Source organism: Giraffa tippelskirchi, chromosome 4 (assembly GCF_054371585.1).
Source record: "Giraffa tippelskirchi isolate mGirTip1 chromosome 4, T2T-mGirTip1v1.2.pri, whole genome shotgun sequence".
NCBI lineage: Eukaryota > Metazoa > Chordata > Mammalia > Artiodactyla > Giraffidae > Giraffa > Giraffa tippelskirchi.
The window spans coordinates 75,164,961-75,187,951 of NC_137278.1; the positions used below are offsets into that span (position 1 = coordinate 75,164,961).

A 22,991-nucleotide genomic window follows, 5' to 3' on the forward strand; every position below is an offset into this window, starting at 1 on the left:
TTCTTCTAGTTTTGATAAGAAGGAGAAACTTCTGTTTAGGGAATGAATACCTAGACCAGCTTGAAACCATAAAATAGAACAGAGTTTCTCAGTCTTGGTACTATTGACATTTTGAGCCAGAGAATTCTTTGTTAGGGTGGTGGTGGGATGTCTTGAGCATTGTAGGATGCTTAGCAGCATCTCTGGCCTCCTTCCACTAGATTCTAGTAGCAACTATCTTATACCAGTTATAACAGTAAAAATGTCCCCAGGGTGAAAACTGCCTCCCCCTACTCCCCACCAGGTTGAGCACCAGTGAAACAGACCCATTCACAAGGAGGTCCCAGGCTGGGCTTCTCCCAACCTCATAGTGTACTCTCTCAATCCTTAAATCATTCTCAACCCAGTGTTTAACATAGCTATCTTTCATTTTTCTCATCTATTATTTGTAGATAATGAAAATGCCTGCCTGCTTCATTACAGATTGTGAGCATTAAATAAGATACTTTTAAGTGCTTAAGACAGCACCTGACCCACAGCAAGTGTTTAATAAATGTTATTATTAGTTTTAATAATCACCCACAGTACCGAGAAAAGCAGTTTTAACCAGAGTGTTTCAAGGCAAAAAGGTATCTTACCAGCTTGATATGTTCCCAGTCTTAAACACACCAGCCTTCTGATTCCTTGCGATGATGTCTCTCACATCTACAGGACACAGTTAAGAAAGCTTCTGCAGTGACTGTCAACCAACTCCCCCCCATCATACATGGGATCAGCTGGGTGAAAACAGCTTGTAGTGTGTGAGGCAAGAGGAGACAGGTCTAGCACTGACTCTGCAACCAAATGCTGCCTTTCCTGCCACAGGCAAGCTCTTAATTCCCTGGACTGTAGCTTTATCACCTGTGAAATAGACATTCAGGGAGTACATTGACAAGGCCCAGCGTGATAGGTACTGGTCAAGGGAAATCACTGTACCATAGGTGCTAGGTCCTGATTGCTTTAAAGAGCTAGAAGCCCCATGGGAAGCCTCTTTCAGTCAGTGAGGAGAGCAATGGCAGCTTTCTGAGACTCTCCAAGTTGAAGTATTTCTAATCTCTTAAAGAAATGCCAGTAGTGAAAGGCTTGGGAGGGGGAAAGTGAAAAGAGAAAGATGGAGAAGAGCTTGGAGAATCTTTGAGAGAAAACTCATTACTGGGACTTCTCTGGAAGTCCCAATAATGGTTAAGACTTTACCTTCCAATGTGGGTTCAATCCTTGGTTGGAAAGCTAAGATACTACATGTCTTGTGGCCAAAACAACCCCAAAACATAAAACAGAAGCAATATTGTAACGAATTCAATAAAGACTAAAAATGGTCCACATAAACATTTTTTAAAAAATATAATCGCTGAAGAAGAAAGTCAATTCAGTGAAAGGCCTGTTGGAGAATTATCTTTACAGACTTACAGTTTGGCCATTGGCCATCTGCTGGCATGTAAGAACTTGCACAAAAAGAGCCATATTTATTGAAGCCATGTTTTGAGGAGCTGGTCCATTACATCACACAGTGCCATCTTCATGAGAGCCCTTTGGAGAAATCATGTCAGGTTTCAACACTGGGAAAAACTGGCCTTCAGATCAACTAGTTTTGCTTCAACTTCTGGACACTAAAAATCTTATAACTGCTCCTCTTTTTCTTTTTGCTCTGGTCCCTGTGCAACTCAGAGCCAAATGGATGATCTAAGCTGAACAACCACAGTGCTCCTCCCATGGCTTATCTTTTCTGTATTGGTCCTCTTCCTGCCTTCATGATGTTTGCTTGGCTTTCTACTGTCCAACTGCCCTTGCTTTCTCATTTATTTTATATGGTATAATCTATGTGTCCCTGTGTTGTTGTTTTTCAGTCCCTAAATCATTTCTGACTCTCTGTGACCCCATGGACTGTAGCACGCCAGGCTCCTCTGTCTTCCGCTGTCTCCTGGAGTTTGTTCAAATTCATGTCCATTGAGTCTGTGATGCCCCTGTAAGAAGCCTCAAAATCCCTATTTTGGAATAAGGCAAGGTTTAAATAAACAAGAAATAAAATAATTCCAGTGAAGGCTACAAGCTGAACTAAACTGGGCCCATGGGGAGGGCACCAAGCAGACAAGCAACATTTCCCTATTGCTCAGAAAAACAGATTTCCTGAACGCTTGAAGCAAGCACTGGCCAAGATCTGCCTGCAAGAACAGAGCCACGGGACATTTTAACCTAAATCTCTGCTTGAAACACCAGGCACACCCATTTCTTCTCTGAGAGAATAAGCAGGTACTGTGATAGCGGGAGTGGGTAGGAAAAATCAATTAGGTCTCCTAATGAAGGGCTTTGTTGAGGTTTACACAAGTGCTATAAAGCAGACTTTTTTTTTTTCTGGGTGAACTTTCCTGTATGCAAATTAAATACCGTTAAATTACATTCATTAAAAAAATAAAAGATACTAATTTGCCTACTTGTTTTGATTAACTAAAATGACACATCGGCCTACAGTTTTGTCTATTTTGGGAAGAAAGTATTTCAGGAAAGTCTTCTAGATGAAATGTCTTGTAGAAAAGGACAGCTGACATCTTTATTCTGAGAACTAAATTAGTAAAGAGCCAACCGACAACTGGCTTTGATTAAGCTCCCCTACACGATGGCCACACCCTTCTTGGTGTTTCCATGACATCCAAACCACACGCTGTAATGTGCCCGGCACACCTGTAGCGTCGTATGAGTACATGACCAATCTATCAAGCAAAACATATTATTTTGTTAGTGGAGGTATACTTTTTTATGAAATAGTCACAGGGAAGTTAAATTATATAACTCAGAAAACCTATTAATAATTTTTAGTAAACATCTTAACATTATATACTTTTATACAATTTATAAGCCTGTGATTCCAGGTGGTCAGGCTGAAGCAAGCACATGTATTTATATTCTAGAAGCAATTTTTAATGAAAAAATTCACAGCAGTATTTAGGCTGCTTTATTTTTAGAACTGAGAGGAAAATATATTTTGTGGGTTAGGAGGTGTTTTTTATATTAAAACAAGTATCAAGAGGAAAAAAAACGGCAATCATGTACTAAAATATTGCTTTAAGAGATATATCCTGATATTCTGCGCCCCACCTTTTAGTTTAGGTCAGGTTTTCAGGTGGTTCCTCTGGTTGGCGCTGTGTCCAATCATAGATTTTATCATTCTTCTGTGTCATTTCAGGGTAATAAAGGAAATTCAATCAAATTGAGTCAATCTGTCCAGGACAGTGTTCAACAACATGGACCAAATCCTATTCCCTGAATGCACTCACCTTCTGGAAGACTTCAGTGGGAGGTGGTGGGTGCAAAGAAAGTCTTAATGTGATTTCTGATTAAATAGATATAGAGCAATCGGCTTCAATCTCCTCATCTGGGCAAGTGGACTTCTTGAGATACAGGATATACATTTGTGGCTAAAACAAACCAGGATTCTATAACTAGATTTTCTCTTCAAACAAAGCATAGTTCAAGAGTGGGGCTCCATCTTAATTTTGCTTTATTTTTTATCCTTAAATATATATATATGTATAATAATAGTTATTTGAACAAATTATATATATATATGTTATATACTAATTAGTTAAGCTAATTATATATAAATCTTGTTTAAAATATTAGCCTCCTCCTACAATTAGTGATTATTATATTTATCAGTAGCTGATACACATTTTGAGAACTGGCATTGTATAAGTATTTTTATAATAATAATGCTGTGCTTCACAAAGCATTATTTTCTTGGTTTCTGCTACCTTTAGTTTCGTTGCATGTAAAAGATGAGGATAGGAAGCTACGAAATTATAAAATAAATCCTGTTCATTTTGACCTCTGGAGGATTTTAAAAGTGCTTGACATGGCAATATTTGCTAATTTAAAGGCTGCAAAATATTCTTGAAGGTGCTTATTATTCATGAATTGAGAGTACCATCTAGAGGTGCTTTGAACTCTGTTAGCAATGTCAACTGTTACGTTTATAGGTGAGAAGTCTTCTCTTCCAGTGATGATACAAAATCTTTCTAGTTTTCAGTGAAACACAACAGTTTAATGAGCCTGACGGGGAAGCTATGAAGTCAAATGATCCTGACTTCCAGTGCTCATTCTGACACTTAGTAACTATATAAATTTGGGTAAAATAACTTCTCTGAGCTCCATCTCAGGAATAGGAATAATGTACCTATTTTATAGGCTTACTGGAGTACCACATAGTAGGTGCCTAACACTTAGCAGGTGCCCAAATCATGTCAATTCATTATCTTTTTCAGTAATTCAGGCAAAAGCTCTGGAGGGATGAGAGGCTGAGGAGGGTAACTAGAGTGAGGCTTGGCAGGTAAGCTTTATTTTCTTTCTCTGTTGCTCAAAACTAACTATATGAATATTTTAATTGTCGGATTTAAATAAATGGAAGGAGTCAAAGAACTTCTGCCCTGTAGATTTTCAGTCTCTTTCACGTGTATAAATGTTCTCTAGCCAAAGTACACTCTGTGTCCTCCAAGAAGAGAACTTGGTCTGTCTTGTTCACTGCTGTATCTTTAGCACTTGAAATGTCACGCAGTTAATAGTGGCTTAATTCATTTAATTAATTAATTAGCTTCATTTGTTAGTTACTTTCAATTTAATTTTCAAAGCTATTTGTTGAGCTCCTACCCAATGTGAGGCATACAGAGTGCACTTTGGACCTATCTAGTATACAGAAGAACAGCTGACCCTGATATTGGAGGAAGGGGCCTGGGCCCAGGATGATAGGCTGGATGAGTCCTCAACCATCCACAGGCTGCACAGTCCAGATGAAACTTAATTTACTAATTATTCAAGTCAGGGAGTCTGTTAAATAAAATAATATTGTAAGCCAGGGGTATCTTCTTTAAAATGCACAGATTTATTCATTTTTGGAGAATCCTAAGCTCAAGATCATGATCTAGACTGTGCATACTGTGGGGATAAGATGCTTGGGTTAGGAGCATGAGGCAGAATTATCAAGCATTGCCATAGATTGCAGATAACCTGCTTGGTGTTCACTAAGGATATATCAAGGCAGGGTCCTTTTGTTGGGCAAATTAGTGAGTGTACCAGAGAGGGTTGCTCATCTGAGGTGTTGTACTTTTGTTCATTATAATTCGGAAAGGTCTTAGCATCAATAATAACTCAGTATACCACTTCTCTCCCCTATTCTTATGTCATTGTCAAACCAACTACAGACTTTATTGATAATTATCTTGGGGCACTTGGAGGTTTCTTTCTTTATTACACTAAAAGGGCTGTGCCAAGGAAAGAGAACACAGTTCATATGATTTCAGGATAAATTTGAAAACTGGATGAACCAAATGATCTCATTTCCAATTTAGCCTTTGTTTTCCTCTTCGGGTACAGATAAGATGGCATCTGAAGGGAGAGGCAGCTCTCCGTTAGGGAGGCTATGGGTTAGACCCAGTAATGCAGTTTAAGGATCAAGGAGAACCTCAGGGGCATCTAACGATGAGTCTGAGAAAATATTTAGGACTTATGACATTCCCTTATCCCTCAAGTCTTAATCTCTTTTCAGATATCTCCGCTTATAAATTTCAAAGCCACATCTAGCTTTCAGGTTCAAGGTAGAGAGCTCTAGAAGACACAGCCAAATCCATTTGATATGTTTTAGGGAGACAGTAAATAAGCTTACAACTAGTTGATATGCTTCTATGATATAAAGATTCAGAATGTCTCCATTCATTGCCTCATTTATTAAAAAAATAGAAATAACAGATGATAAATAGGAAATATCAGAAAATGCTATTTTTTTAAGGTTAAAAATCAGAATCTTAGAAGCTCAAGAGACTAGGAAGTAAGGCTCAGTTGGATTCATTCAATTCAGACCCAAGAAAAACAAAAATAATTTTTTAAATAATGAGAATAATATACAGGCCAATACTCAGATGTGATGTGCGACTGCCAGGTCGATTTTCAATTACATTTCACTGATGTATTCATTTGTTTCTTAATGTGCTCATCTTGCCCATTAAGAATAATTAGCAGCTTTGCTTAGAGATTTTCTGGCTTCTGGCAATGTTTCTCCCTCTTTTTTTTGTTGACATCCACTTTTACTTTTTAGAAAGTAATTTTTGGATAATATCCTACAACTGCTATATAATTTAGGCTTCCTAAAATTTTAAAGGAAAGATGTAAACAGTAATTTTTAAATGAGTTTGTTTCAATCTATATGCATCAACAATATGTGATTCAGTGAATTCGTTTTTCTCATAGGAAGTGGGCACATAAATAGAAAAAAAAACTTCATTCATATTAACCTCACTCAGTAAAACAGCTTACCATGAATGCCAGTTGTAAGCTCTGTTAGTAAATCAAGAATAACATTAGTATTAAAAGCAGGAAAAACATGTTGCCAAATTTTAAGGCTTTAGGCATGCTTTTTTCTCTTAATTAAAAAAAAAATTAGATCTAGTTACAACAGAAAAAGGCACTCAAACATAGAACAACATGATAAAAACTGAACTCTGCCAGGAAAGTCCTAAGAGATGAAATAAAACACGCTACCAGTTTTGGTCTGCATCCTGAAAGGACCTACTTTATCTACATTGTAAAGTTCTTCCCCTCCTGCCCTTTGGCACCCCGCTATATTAAACCCATTGTAAAACCCAGCACAATAAAGCACTCTCAGGGCTGAGCTTCTGAGGACCAAATGTTAAAAATCCATTTTCTTGGGAGGGGGCTGTACCAATCATTTCTTTGAAAGGCCGGTGGAGTGAATACAGAATTAAGATTTTCTCTCTGATTTCAAGAGCTGGCATGGCATCTTTGCTGTTTAAAGCAAAGGTGCATTAATTAATGACAAGAGCATGGCTTCCCTTCTTTGGAAGCTCTGTAGTTTAGCTCAACAGTAATTTTAGTACAATTAAATTTACATACTGACCACAGATGCTTCCCATAGTTTGATAAAAGTTCTAATCGGTTTCTAATGCTATTGAATAAGACACCTGCTGACTTGAGAAAAACCTCAGGTTGCCGGGCCCAATCTGGAAGTTTCTGTGGTTAAAATGACCTCCTCTTTACCAATAATCCGGCTTTTTCTCACCCTCAAAAAACATTGATTGGGGCTGAGCCAGCATACCTGACTTCCTGTTGCTTTCTGTGTTCCCTGACATGTGGAGGAGGAGCAGAGTGAAATGATACAGTGCAGGGAAGAACTTAGAATAAAGCAGAGTGAATGAAGCAACATCGCTCATTTTCAGGAATATTTTGGGAAACTTGTGACAGTCTGAAGATCATGATTAAAATCCTGTATTTTAAAAAAGGAAGCACCTTTTGTGATCTCTTTCCCTTGTGTGAAAGGCCAAGATTGTGATTGGCTGTTTTTCCTTCCTGGTTTTTTTTTTTTTAAAGTCTGCCAGGCAATTAGCTGGGTGGGGCTCTGTAGAGCACACAAGTGCCGCTGAACAATATTAGCTTCTGTGCTTCTGGTACCTCCTTCCTCCTGTGTGAGGAGGCTGATAGAGCGGCTGCAAATTTTATTTTCAAAAAATCATATAGCAGAGGTAGAAAAAGAAAATTCAAAAATAGGCTCTAGGTAAGATGCTTACCTCTTACAAAAATCAACACTGCTTTGGCATTTTAGGGGCCAAAAATTCAAATAAGTAGATTGCCTCTTTCGTAATGTAAATAGAAAGCACACCAAAAAATCCAGAGCAAATACATCCTCCACCTTTCCTCTCAATTTCTAAAGGCTGTTAACTGCCGCTGAACAAATCAGCTCGATTGCTAAAGTAGCCACAAATTATGCTTGCTTTTTTAGTTAAAGTACAGTTCAATTTTCATGAACTCTGTGTACATATTAGTAAAGCATAATCTAATATAATGGGGTTTGAATTGTAATAGCATAGCAGAAAAAAAAAAGATAGCTTTTATGATCCTAAATAAAAGGAAATAATGAAAAACTGATAGCTGTTTCCAGTGGGGAGATACAGGGGACTCCTCGGGAATTAGAGTAGGTATACAATTCCATGGTCCACACGGAAGAAAGGTAATAATGGAACATGAAGCTGGAAGTTAATTTTTGCAAGAAACAGCTGATATAATAAATGTTAAATTTATTTTATCCTGGCAAATGTCAATAAAAATAAAAGGACAAGAGTGCTTGAAAATTATTATGAAACAAATGTTCTTATTGTTTTGAGTGGTCCACAAATCATAAGCTCCTTTAATAAGTAACTATATAAATCCACCGAAATTATAAAAAAACAAAAGATAGTCGTATGCAATGAATGTCATATATTTCTACTTTTTCTTAATTACTTATCATGTGTATGGGGGGAACTCTCTTTTAATACCCCATGCTGTCTTTCTTTATATCAATTGTTACTCAGCCGAGGAAAAGGAATGAGCACAAGCCCGTTTTCTATCTGAATAAGGATACTTCTGATGGCCTTTTCATTCCCATCAGTTAACAGAACTTCTTTGACATCTGCAGAAATAGCAACCTGAAAAAAAAAAGGGGAGCACAGCAAACAATGAGCAAATATGCTTGTCTGTGTGGAAGTGAAGACAGGAGTGACAAGCCTTCAGTATCATGCTTCCTCACCTATTTCTCTGTAACAATCTTCAATCTTTTTTCATTTTATGTCTGCATTATTTTAATCATTCAATCAAATCAGTCAATACTTTTATCATTCCATTTGCGGGAGCCTCTATCTTGCTATCATTCTGTTCGGTAATTGCATTGTGACAGCGGATGATGGTATTCTGAGAGGCTTTCATTTGTGGGCTTCTGTTTATCTAGTAGAGCCATCATACAAGGCTGTCACTCTGCCTTTCAGCTTGCTTCTGTCTGACTGCCTGATGCCCTTCATATAACTTTGCATTGCAGGCAGATGGCTTTGTGAGGGTAATTTTTTTGTGAGCTTTGACATGCTCGCACATTGGGCTGTAACCCTGACACATTGTGTAAGAGCGACAGGTTTGTCAAATGCCAATCAGTGTAACAATATGCTTTTATTTGTAGAGACATAAAAACTTGTCTAATGCACTGTGCTGCTACATAATATCTCCTGAATACATGACTCAGAACCCAGAGAATGGGGAACGACGTTCCTGAATGGCCAATCTAATTCAAAAGAATCTAATTACTGAGCGCTCTGGATCATGTTTGTTGGTGTAATAATGCAGGCAAAACATTAGCAGCTATATCATGGTGCTCCAACTGTGATTTGCCGGGCTATTCCTGTATCTTAGCAAATGGGACTATAATCTGAAAAAAAAAAAAATGCTTTTGCTATGGCGAAGAAAGACTGTGCGAGGCCTGGAATGTCACAACAAGCGATATTGACTACACTGAGGTAAAATGTTTCTGCTCATCGAGGCAACCATAAAATCAATATGATCCGAAAGTAAGTCAATCTAGAAGGTCTCTCAAGACCCGGCAGCTTGACCGCAGCTGATGCTGTTGACGGTTCTCTGACCCAGCAGTTGGAGGCCCTGGAACATTTTTCCTTTTGTTCCTCTGTCTGAATGGGATTGGAATTGAGAAAAGACCTACCATGAGCCCAGCCAAGCATGTCATGCCACCCCCTAGCTCACACACAGCAAGGTCCCTGAAAGAGAGAAAAGAAATGGTAGAACCCATACAAATGAGATGAAAATGGGCAGAGAGATATATATATGTTACAAGAACAAATTGCCATCTGCAGTAAGAACGGCGCTACCAGGAAGTTGTAGAGACATGACGAGGCTACCTCATGTCGTTTTGCGTTTTAAAAATAATTATGAAATAGAAAAGTCACAAAGCAGGCAAACCAGTGGGGGTTCCCTCATTAGTGTTCACTGCAACATTACCACCGCTGAGCTGAAAAATCTGAGAAGGTTCCCTTTTTTTCCCCTGTCAATGGCGCTGTCTTTTAGAACTAAACTAGCTAGAGTAGCGAAAGATAATTGTTAGGAAAGGATAACACTGTTAATCCACATTCATTCCTTCAAAAACAGTTAGACAAGTAAATGAAGAATATATGTGAGTGTGTATATACCTATATTATAGTGAAAGACACACACACACACACACAAATACATGCTATCTTGAATTAAAAAAAAATCTAAAACAAACAGCAGTATTTTGGAAAGCTGAACAGCCCCCGTAAAGAACAATTACACAAGGAGCATTTAGCAATTAACACTTAAATAACAATAGACCCCAACACAACACAGTGAATAAACAATGCGGGGACATAATATGGTTAAGCCAGCAAACCCAGGCTCAAGGAATGACTGGGCTCTGACTTGACTGCTCCAAAGTAAAGCAGCTCAGAGTTAAAGCTGACAGTCTGGGGTGGCATTCTGCACTTACCTTCCTCTTTGTGCCTAAATATCAGCCCTCAATGTGTGACATTCCTGCTCTGGCCCACTGCTTGCTGATTGGAGCTCCAGGCAAGCTTAAGCACAGAGAGATGAGCAAATGCCAGACTTCTAGGGCAGCTCTGAAGCTCAGTTCAATACTTCCCTGTCCTTACTTTATATGCTTATACTCTTAAGAGATTGTCTCTTCTTCCCAATTTGGGAAGTTTATTTCCTCAGCAAGAGGGGAAAAAAAAAGAGAGAGAGAATCAAGGGAGGGAGACGTGAGAATAGAGGGAAAAGAAGAAGCCAAGCCAGGACATTCGTATTCTGAAATACACATAATGAGTATTTAGTCATTCAAAGCAATTAGAAACTAGTTGGTAAATATGGACCCACAGAGCTTCAAAAACTACATATTATTGACCCAGTCTTGTAAATACATATTGTTACAACACACACCCAATCTTGTAAGTATATATTGTTAAAATGATCATTAATGGCTTGTCTGGAATCATAATGGACTATTAAGGAAGCATATATTGGATGACTTTTATAAAATGAGAATGGAAATGAAAAAAACCCATATTTTCCAAGTCTACCAAACATCTTCAGCATTTTTTTTAAAAGGAGTTTTTTTCTTTTCTTGTAATCCCATTCATGGGTTAATGTATAATGCACATTCACAGTTGAAAACATTCTTTTCCATAGCATGAATCTGTAATAGTAATTTATATTTTACAAGTACATATTGTTAGATATATAAAATACCTTTAAAATAAGGGATAGGATGGCATCTTTAAATAATAGCTGTGGGGTATTTATTTATCAAATATTCCATAGTGACTTTCCTAGCAGAACTTTAAAGAATGTCTTTTTTTTTTTTTTTTGACGTTTACAATCAGTAAGGATTGATTGGAGCTTCACTTTCGTTTCCCCAAAATCAAAGTGAAATAAAATGCCTTGAGTGGAAATCAAAAGCCTTTGACACATAGCAAAAAGCTTGCTGTGCAATATTAGTACCCAAAGGCAATTCAGATTTCTTTTTCAGAAGCAACATGTTTTCACCATGACCTTCCCCCTCCTTTCCTTCCTTCATTTCTTTCTTCCTTTCTTATATATACTTTTAACAGTTTAATTTGAAGAATGTAATCATGGTGATCGTTAACAGCTAGATACAGTACCTATAGTGGGCTAAACAAATTTTTAAGTGCAGCTTTGTACCTGAATATACTACTGTGCTTGAGACAGTAGTAAGCCAAAACCTCTTCAGCTGGCCAGATGCCTAGAAAACACAAGAGGATATAGACTTTTTGATAACAAAGTTTCTTCTGTAAACACTCTCTGTAGTCATGCTCTTAAAAAATGCCTTTTAAAAAATAATGTTCAGTATAAGCGATTTCAACTTGAATCAAACTTACCGTAATTATTACTAGTAACGTCATATCACATGCATTTCTTTTGTTCTGGATTATAACTTTTCCCCCAGGAAAATATCCTAAATAATTTTTACTAGATTTCAATCACAACAAAACAGCAAAAACAATAACAGCCAAAATTATAAACATCCAAAGTTAAATTTTGAATGGTATTTCAGGTAGATCTTACTCTTATACACATGAATCTTCATTTTGGCCAATTCATTAGGAGCATGAAGACCTACTGTATATGTAGCTCATACTCAGCAAAAATCACTTCCAAGAGCAAATAAAACCACTGAGGTTATTATACCTTTCTTGTCTGACTCCATACTAACATTTTTCATATATGCAATTATTTCCTTTCTTCAACTAAAATACAACTGGAGTATAAAATTGAGAAACATTAAGTTTCATCAACTTTGTACATCTTTCAATTTAACAATAATCCTACCCATTAAATTCTGTGGAAGAGCATTTCCTAAAACCATCATCTGTAAATCATCTATTTAGAAGACAACAGTTTTTCACGGATGAATATAAATCGCTTAAAGAGAAGACAGATGTGCTCTTAATTTTTTTCTTTATACTTTTGGTATTTCAGAGAAGAAGATGTCAAAGAAATGGTAAGTAAAATGCTAAGAGAATCAATGGATATACATACATTAATAAACAGCAAAGAAACAACTCTATAGAACATTTGTTGCAGAAAAGTCCAGTCACCTGTTGTTACTAGCTCAGTCTCCCTGGTGTTTCTGGTAGAAATGACAATTTGGGGGAGAAACAAAATAAACCAGCATGAAGTGTCTGGAGTTATATTTAGTAGAAGTCAGAGAGGCAGTGGAGTGTAGCAGTTACAATTACAGGTACTTGGGAACCAAACTCAGTTGGGCTCCAGCCCCAGCATTGCCTCTCCAAGTTGAGTGACCTTAGACAGGTTACTTAACCTCTCTGTTCCTCAGTTTCCTTATCTGTAAAACAATATTATTGTAATATCAACCTAACAGGATTGCTTTCAGGATTAAACGAGTAAAGCATATGAAATGTATTTAAAACAATTTCTAACTCATAACAAGCTCAAAGAAAAAGAAAATTGTTGTTAATGTTATTCTCCTCCAAAGATGGATAAAAGAGTAGAAGAGAGTGTAAACCTCAAACAACTATCCTAATAATCAGAGCACATGGAGAACTTTTTTGACTTGATCCTAATCATTAGCTTTGGCACTACCCCAAAATCCTAATACCTGGCATACCTCCACACAAAAAGAACTCTATAAAGATTAAAACACACAATAAAATTCTCTGAAGGAAGAGCCCAAGACAGTTTTCCACATCAAGTGAATATAATCACCACAACGATGAATTTCTTTATGCCTCTAGTAGATGGTTTTGAGAATTTAAAAAATAATGATAGGGAAAGAATATTTAACTAAAATTCAAGCCTTGATTAAGAACAAAAACGTGATTTCTAAAATGCATAGTCTTTTACAACAGTTATATAATTTTCTCTTAAAAATTACAGAGGTTGATTTTTAACTAAATTAGATATGAGAAGTTCAAAGAATAAACTTTAAAAATCACCTAAAATTCCACCACTAGTAAATAATCACTATTAACATTTTGGACACCATTCCAAAAAAATTTCTCTAGGCATAAAGACATTTTACACAGGTGGGATCTTCTCAGGGAGGTATTCAATAATCTCATTTTGCCCCACTCAGTATGTAATGGATAGATTGCCATGACAATAAAAATACACTATACCTACATCATTTTTAACGAATGCCTAAATATTTTATGTTTGCATCATAGTTTATTTAACCAGTTTCCCTTTGATAGACATTTCAGTTAATTTCTAAGTTTTTGATATTATGATATTATAAACAGTGGTATAATAAAGACACATTTTTTTCCCAACATATAATTTTTTTCTTGTTAGGTCAAATACCCAGAAATGGAAAATCAAAAGTCAAGTACATCTCACATTCTGATATATCAAACTGCCCCTCCAAAAACTGCACCAAGCTACCACTCTAATAAGAGTGTTTATTTCCTCAAAACCTTGATGGGACAGGGTTTTAATTTTTGCTTATTTGTTAAACTTTTAGGTTATCTCAGTACAGATCAAAACCACAAAGAAATAGCACTTCAACCCCTTCTAGGATGGCTATATTGAAAAAGTCAGACAATAACAAATGTTGGTGAGGTTGTGGGGAAATTATGTAAAATGGTTCAGCCATCCTGGAAAACGGTCTAGCAGTTTATCAAAAAGTTAAATGTAGAGTTACCATATAACCCAGCAATTCCACTCCTAGGTATATATCCAAGAGAAAAGAAAAAAATGTCCACACAAGAACTTGTACGCAAAAGTTCACAGCAGCATTATTCATAAAAGCTAAAAAGTGGAAACAACCCAAATGTCTATCAACTAATGAATGGCTAAATAAAATGTGGTATACCCATGTAATAGACAATTATTTGGCAATATAGGAAATAAAGTGCTGATTCATGTTACAACATGGATAGAACGTGAACATTATTATGCCAAGAGAAAGAAGCTAGACACAAAGGACTACATATTTTATTTTTCCATTTATGTTAAATGTCCAGAATAAATGAGGGGTGATTGCTAATGAGTATGAGATTTCTTTTAGATGTGATGAAAGGGCAAGTTGGTGATGTGATCCATTTGATGTATGTAACCACCTTTTTGTCATCTGTGAAGTAGCTAGTTTAGAATTATTTTATTAATTTTTAAAGATTTATTTATTTATTTTATTTTGGGGCTAGAGAAAGTCTTTGGTGTTGCACATGGGTCTTCTCTAGTTGCAGTGAGCAGGGGCTACTCTTCGTTGCAGTGTGTGGGCTTCTCATTGTGATGACTTCTCTTGTTGTGGAGCCCAGGCTCCAGGCAAGTGAGGCCTTCAGTAGTTGCAGCACTTGGGCTCAGTAGTTGTGGCTCGTAGGCTTTAGACCGCGGGCTCAGTAGTTGTGGCACAAGGGCTTAGTTGCTCTGCGGCATGTGGGGTCTTCCCAGAACAGGGATCGTAACCATGTCCCCTGCATTGGGAGGCAGATTCTTAACTACCGGACCACCAGGGAAGCCCTAGAATTACTTTAAATGTCAAGTCTTGTGGTTAATTTGGAAAGAAACACATCTGTTATTAACCTAAAACCTGAACAAATTCTAAAATTAACTGTCTGTAGATATTAAGAGACATAAGCCTTTAGCCAAACATGGGTCTTTCTAGACCACTTCCATTCTAGAGCTTTTTGCTTTCCCATAGTTTGTGTTAGAAACAAGTCCTGGGACTCTGACACACAGTAGCCAATGGGCAACACTGCTGACTCCTTCTGACTCTAACAGCCTGTACTTGCCCCATGATGACAACACACCTAGCTCTTGGAGCAGAGACATAGCTTTTCTGTGATCTGCTGATGTCTGGAAAGCAAGCAGCAGCTCTCTTTACCTTCCCCCAACGAAGTGATCATGTCTGTCATGCAGGAGTCAGAAGCAAGGCCTCGCTCAAACCTGAGACTCAAATGGAGAGGACAGCACATCCTTTGCTAGACCACTGACTCTTCTCGAAGAAGAAACCCACCAGTGGATGTTACTAAAATGAAAAGCTGCTCATGCTGGAATGGGTAGGTAGACCTCTTGGACTGTTTTCAGTGTTTACGCTCTGTCTCCTTTTACTTAAGCATTTCTGCTTTGTTTTGAACTCAGAGTGGAAATCCCTAAGAAGATACAGAATGCTCTATAAATATTTATTGGGAATCTACTATATTTCAGGCCTTGTGGATCAGCAGGGAGTGATACAGCATGGTCACTGGAGATTTGGTCTTATTAGGGAAGAACACTATTAGACAAACAATAACACAAATAATGTGCCTAATTATAAATGTAATAAATACTGTGTAGGAAAAATAGAGAGTGCTTCTGAGAACCAATCATAGGGGACTTAAGCTGGTTGGAGGGGAGGCTAGGAGGAGTCCATCAAGGGACACTTTGTAGAAATAGTAGGCAGGCTGAGACCCAGAGGATGAACACACAAGAAAAGGAGGAAGAGGGGCCCAGAGCTGGAGGGAATGGTCCACAGAAGGGGAGCACCATGAAATAAAGCTTTGAAGAGAAGAGTTTGGTGTTTCAGGAATGGAAACAGGGTCCGGGAATAAGTGAGAAAGGAAGAGGTAGGACAAGATGAGACTGAAAGGGGTGCTCAGGGGCCAGATTTCATAGGCTCAAAGGCCATGTTAAGAATTTTAATTGTGGGCTTCCCTGGTAGCTGGCTCAGTGGTAGGGAATCTGCCTGCCAGTGAAGGAGACATGGGTTCGATCCCTGGTCCAGGAAGATGCCACATGTCATGAAGCAGCTGAGCGTGTGTGCCACAACTACTGAGCCTGTGCTCTAGAGTCCGGGAGCTGCAACTACTGAAGCCTATGAGCCCTAGAGCCCACATTAAGAGAAGCCACTGCAATGAGAAACCTGTGGATCGCAACTAGAGAGTAGCCCCCGCTTGCCATAACTAGAGAAAAGTCTGTGTAGCAAGAAAGATCCAGCACAGTCAAGAGAGTGAATAAATAAATACATTTGTTTAAAAACTCCTTTAAAAAAGAATTTTAAATTAACAATATATTCTTCTAGGACTACAAACTGGGTTGGTTTATGGGTGTGATTTTATGAGCAATGCATTAAATTTTAAAACTTAAATTTTAATTCAGATACCTATTAATTTGATGATTATGAAATAAGGGAAAGCTGAAAGGAGCCCCAGCTCCAGTATGAATCTGAAGCAGAGAGAGGAAAAGAGTCTTTGGCACTCATTCCCCAGACCTCAGCCTTCAGTCTGATGGTCAGTTTTAGAGCGGATGCTGCAAAATCAACAAAGTGACAGACGAGAAATGGAGACAGGACCAGGAAGATGCTGAAGCACCACTGAGAAAAAGGAATACACTGCAGCTGCAGCCACAGCCACGGTTCCAGTGGTTCAGACAGTAAAGAACTTGGAAGACAGCTCTGAGGCTTATTAGCTTTGCGACCTTAGCAAGTCACTTAAGCTCTTCTTGTTTCACCTCCTTATCTGGTAGTAATAATACTGTCTACACTGTAAGTAGAGATGAGAGTGTAATAGGGAAGAACAAATCTGACTCCAAATTGGATCTGTTTCTTTTTCTTTAATCTTTGTACATTATTGCTTTTGCTTCAAGTTAAAAACATTGCCTATAGCCTGAAATATACAGTATAACCTATCTTCAAGGCTCTGATTTTTAAAAGTATAACTCTTTCCCATTCATATAGAAATAAAAAATTGCAGAGAAAAACATTTGTCCTGTTGGAGGTTTATAGGAACATGATGACCTAACCTACCTGGATAGCTGCAAGAACAAAGGATTTAGACACCAAGAAGCTTGCAACAACCAACCACACCTCCTCCGCTTTTAGTATAAAGGAAGACCGAATTCTAACTCAAGTAAGACGGTTCTTTGGGATACTAGTTCACCATCTTCTCTGGCTGCTTGTTAGCTTTCTAAATAAAGTTGCAATTCCTTGCCCCAACAACTTGTCTCTTGATTTATTGGCCTGTTGTGCAACCAGCAGTAGGAGCTCGGATTTTGGTAACATGAAGATCGAATGAACTATAAGAGTACCAAGTAAGCGCAATTAGTGTTTGTTGCTGTTGCTGTTAGTATCACTTTTTGAACACTTACTACCGGGCAAACACTGAGCTGTGTACTTTGTATGTATTATCTCATTTAATCCTTAAAACAACCCTATAAGATATATACCGTCATTATGGCCAGCTAAGGAGCACATCGAAAGCACAGAAAGTTTAAATGGCATCGTCAGGATTTGAGCCCACCTACTCATTTGCTAAAGTTGAGTCTTTTAATCACTACACTAATTGCCTCAACCCTGGTGACTGGCTCAGCAATCAAAAGAACTAGTTTCTAGTTCTCATGGCTCAATTAACAACTAATTTTGGGACTTTGGACAAATCATATTTGGGCTCTTTGTTGTTCAGACGCTTAGTTGTGTCTGGCTCTTTGAGACCCCAGGGACTGTAGCATCCGAGGCTTCCCCGTCCTTCACCATCTCCTGGAGCTTGCTCAAACTCATGTCCATTTAGTCAGTGATGCCATCCAACCATCTCATTCTCTGTCATCCCCTTCTTCTCCTGCCTTCAATCTTTCCCAGCACTAGGGTCTTTTCTAATGAGTCAGCTCTTCTCATCAGGTGGCCAAAGTATTGGTGCTCCAGCATCAGTCCTTCCAATGAATATTCAGGGCTCTAGTTTCAAGAATGAACTGGAAGGGTCTGGGAATTTCTCAGTGGTCCAGTTAAGAGTCCACCTCCCAATGTAAGGGATGCAGGTTAGATCCCTGGCCGGGGAACTAAGATTTCACATGCTGTGGTGCAACTAAGCCCACACATCATAACTAGAAAGTACATGTGCTGCAACTCAAGAAGCCTGTGCACTGCAATGAAGACCTAGTGCAGCCAAAAAATAAAATAATTTTTTTTTAAAAAAGAATAAATTGGAAGGGTCAAATTGATTTTGAGGACTCTTCCATCTTTAAATCCAATAGCTATAGATCATGGCATCTGTGCATTTCCAAACGAAAGCTATAAAATCATCAGTGAGCTTTAGTTTACAACATTTTAGGTTGAAGTTGGGTTGGTTAAAATATTTTATTTGTCCTATAATCCAAGAAAGGATTCAAAGGATTTTAGAAAGCATTCAAAATTACCTTAGAGATCAATTCTTCATCACACATCCACTTTTACTGAATTAGAACTGCCTTTGTTAATTAAATCTCACAGCTTCAGAAAAGAACTACTCTATATCTATATATTCTAGCTGTGATAGCTTTTTATTTACTTAATCCAGCATATAAATAACAGACAACTTTCTCAAGTCCAACTTCTCCTTTTCCAGTACTGAGCACTGTTCTCAGATATATGCTGTGCTTTTCCCTCAAACATATTTCCTCTTCCTCAGAATAACTATCTTGTGGGCAGAAAAAATTCTCCTGAGGTCTCAAAGCACAGGTAGAAGACTATCTCCCAGCAGGAGCTCTCTAGGTGAGTAAATGCTATATGTCCATTGGTCAGAGAGGATGTCAGAAGGTGAGAACAGTAATTTCTGAAAGGTAGACCCAGAAAATCAGACCAGGGAGCTCCTATCAGCAGGGAAACACCGCCTGGGCTCTCCCTGAAAGAGCACATCCTTCCCACAGACCAAAAAAAAAAAAAACAAAAGAGGGAAAACTTTCATCGCGTTTTACTTCAAGTGACATCCTTTCCCAAGATGCTCAGGGTCCTCAGGGTGGAATCACCTAATCAAACCCTTTTAAAAATAGGAATGTGTTGTGTCTTGGACCATCATGTAAAAGCCATAATGTGTCAAATAGAGTGAAGCGAAGAGGAAAGTATTAGAAATAGTTTTTAGTGTTCCTTATCTTAGGTATTTAACCACTTCACCCACATAGACACAACCTTGTTACGTGGCACACTAAAGGAGAGTAAGGAGGGTGTGGTCCTTCCTGAGTTACCTATGATCTGTGAATTTGATTTCTATAGTAGCTTCCTGCTTTTTTGGGTCCAGCTTTATCTCACTCCTCGGTAAACACTGCGACTGAATTCCAAACAAATTGAAAGCTTTGTGTTCCATGTGGAGTGCATGCTCTGTGCATTTATGAAAGTGTCCCCTAGAGAGAAAGTGGTATTTAGGAGGTGCGTGCCACAGATGCCAAAGCTACAACGTCCATTTATTAAATGGCCCTGGCATTAGGCTAGTTAGGCAACATAACTTGTTTATTTAGCAGTGTTGTTTGGAAGACACCCATCCCAGCATTTCAAAACAGCCTTCGTTCCAAACTCCCCCTCTTAGGAAGGAGAATGAAGAGGACCATGTCCCCTTCCTATAGCAGGAATTGCCTTTAGCAAGTTCCAAAAGGTTAACACACCATTCAGCAAATTGACTTGATAAATAAGGCGATGTGTTGTTGAGGTACAGCCTAAATCCACTTTAAATAAAGCCCTCTCTGCTATTCTATCTGCAAGTAAATGTATAATGTTCAGGTAACTGAAAAAAACAAAACCAAATGAAATAGTATGAGAGTTGGCTGGGGATCTCAGCTGTGCAAAATGGCCAAGGCCCTGTCCTTCCTGTCTCCCTGCTCATCATTATTCATTGATATGAAGGAAACATGATGGTCTGCTCTCCAGAAATTTCTGCTGGTGCATGAGCTCGGGCGGCTCACTGCAACTAATGTGGAAATGGAGTGCGAAGCACGTCCTGGCTGTAAACACTGGGGTCTTGCTCTGTCGGGGCCATCTACAAATGGCTCCAACCAACTTGTATGATTGTCTTTAACACCTTTTTGTATTTTTTTTTTTAAGAAATGAATTTGATTTCATTTTCCTTCCCCAGTTTTCAAATAGTCATTAAAAATTAAACAACACCGGGAAAAGCCTTTTGTGATTATAGCCTTCATTCTCCTGCAACAAACTGGATCTATAAATTTACGTACCATTGTAGATGTAAATTACAAAATTTATATTCAACTATATTAAAACATCTATTCCAAAAATGATTACCAGTTGTGAAAAGCAGACAGGCTTATCACTTGCTGTCAGTTGTTCATGTCTAGTTAAGCAATAATGTGCTAAAACTGCTCTTTTGTTTTGTGTAAGAATTTTGGCAATAGAAGAAATGAACACTCGGTTAATAAAAACTCAGGCTGCTTTTTGCTTTGATGGAGGAAGCAGCTGCCTGTTTTCATTTGCTGCAGAGCAGCAAAACCCATCAATATAATAAGCAGCTTAGATGCATCCATCCACAGCATCTGTAAGGATATAGGGCTATTCGCTCAAAACCAATCCCTGGTTTAATTTTAACAAAGATGTGTCTGACATATTTGAAAATGCATTCTAATAGGTCTTGAAACATGAACAATTTCTCTTTTTTTTAAACACTTTTTACAGATTTGAAATGGTAGTATATATAGCTGAATGATAGCAGTGATAAAAACCAGTCCAAACTGTGAGGCCATCCTAAAACAAGGGCTGTGACGAGAGTAAGCCAAGAGGCAGTTATTTGGTTCCCTTCAAAGTGGAAGGAATTCATTTAAATATGATTTCATTCAATTATTCATTCAAACAAATATTTACTGAATCCTTACTATTTACTGTGTTGGGCTAGATATTGAGACCACATTTCCTACTCTCAACAAGTTCACTCTTCAGGGGAAAAGGTGGAACACAAAAATACAAGTAAAACAAGGCAGTTAGCACAGGGATTCACATAAGCATTTTTTCTATTACCTTGTTATTTTTCAAACATTCAAATGGACCTATAACATGGCAGAAACTAAACATAAAAATTAAAAATCAAATACTGTCTCCTCTATTATATAGTCACACATTTTGTTAGACACACCTTTAAAAAAAGACAATCTGATATAAAAAAAAATTGAATTATGTTTCCACACATGTCAAACGGTTTACTAGCATAGCTAAGAATTATCACACTTTGGAGCGAAAGTTTCAGGATTTTAAATTTTGTTTGGACAGCCTCTAATTTCACAGTAACCATTACACACTTTCACATGATACACCACATGGCGAGCCTAACAGAAAACACAAGCTGGAAAGCAACTTACGGTGTGAGATAGTATGTATGCTTTGGCTTGTAAACAATGCAGAGATGATTCTATTTTATTTTATTTTACTGCTCAGTGGCATTCCCCAAAGTCAGATAGTCCTAAATCCTCCTCTTTCTCTGATTCAGTATCAGACAGGAGAGCATCTCAGCATGGTCAACCAGGGACCTGTCTAAATGGTCAACATGAAGGCAGGGGGAGCCATCGGCTTCTCAGGATATCAAATTTAAATGAGCACTCATCTGGAGAAACACTGAGAAAATGCTCCCATGAAAGTAGAGCTAAGGGCTTTCTTATTCAGACATGCTCCCTGTAAAACACACATACCTGGGTTTTAAAAATAAACTTTTTATTTTGGAATAATTGTAGATTAACAGAAAAGTAAAACGTTGCAAAGACCGGTACAGGGAGTTGCTGGATACCCTTCACCCAGTTCTTCTCATTGTCAACATCTTACATTGGTCAAAGCCAAGAAACTGACACTGGCACATTAATATTAACTAAATTTACTGGTTTGTTTTTAATGGAATGGTTACTATTCAAGATGAGCATTGATGAAGGTATCTGTCAGAAGGTCACAAACAAAACCAAAAGAACAATACTAGCAACTTACTTATTTTTCCTCCCTTAATTCTCTTTCTTCCTCTTAAGTGACTCTAAAGAAATTCACATCAGATTTAAGAGCTAAAACAGGACATAAAATGTATATACCTCAGGGTTTAAAATAAAATCTGACCCCATCAAGAGAACTGTGTTGCCAAGTGAAGCCTCGGCTCCCCATTCTATTGTTAAATGGGCAGAGTATTATTTTCTAGGTCATTATTCACAGAGAAATTCTGATTGCCCCTATTCAATTAATACTTTCATATCACAGTGTGATATGGACCTTATAACCAATCTGTGGCAGCATGAGTTAAGAACCATAAAGAAGTCAGAGGTCATTATTTTTTCACCCATTCAGAGTGTTTATAAAGCTTTCACTGTGCACCCTTTCCGCTCTGTGTCTGCTTTCTCATTTCCTCGGCTCCGCTGCTTAATGGCTGGGCACAATGCTTCCAGAAAACCATGGGTTATGTACTAGTTAATGGACCTTCCAGGTAGCGCGGTGGTAAAGAATCCGCCTGCCAGTGCAGGTGATGCAAGAGACGCGGGTTCAATCCCTGGGTCAGGAAGATCCCCTGGAGGAGGAAATGCTAACCCATTCAGTATTCTTGCCTGTAAAATCCCATGGACAGAGGAGCATGGTGGGCTACATACAATCCATGGGATAGCAAAGAGTCAGACACGACTGAGCGCGCACACACGCACACACACATGTACTGGTTAATAGCAGTCTCTTCAGCAGTATGTTGGCAAGACACCTTTGGAGAGATTCTTTCTGTTACAATTGGTGGTTCCCATGGACTGAACTGCATTCACCCCAAATTCATATGTTGAAACCCTAACCTCCAGGGTGATTATATTTGGAGGTAGAGCCCACAAGGAGGTAATTACAAGGTCCTAAGGGTGGGGGATGAGACGGTTGGATGGCATCACCGACTCGATGAACATGGGTTTGGGTAGACTCCGGGAGTTGGTGATGG

At 38.2% G+C, this 22,991-nt stretch overlaps 1 protein-coding gene across 3 annotated transcripts in view; it reads right to left on the minus strand.

Annotated features, from left to right (window-relative positions):
• CAMKMT (calmodulin-lysine N-methyltransferase) overlaps window positions 1-22,991 on the minus strand; it is a 416,383-nt gene that overhangs the window by 47,969 nt on the left and 345,423 nt on the right. For 2 of the 3 annotated variants that reach the window (XM_081591945.1, XM_081591946.1), the window contains exons 4-7: window positions 11,548-11,608; window positions 9,536-9,590; window positions 8,417-8,480; window positions 618-684 (exon numbers count right to left, since the gene is read on the minus strand). In XM_081591945.1, the coding sequence (XP_081448071.1) occupies window positions 618-684; window positions 8,417-8,480; window positions 9,536-9,590; window positions 11,548-11,608 (247 nt within the window). The remainder of the gene's footprint in view (window positions 1-617; window positions 685-8,416; window positions 8,481-9,535; window positions 9,591-11,547; window positions 11,609-22,991) is intronic. The other variant, XM_081591947.1, reaches the window with a different exon arrangement.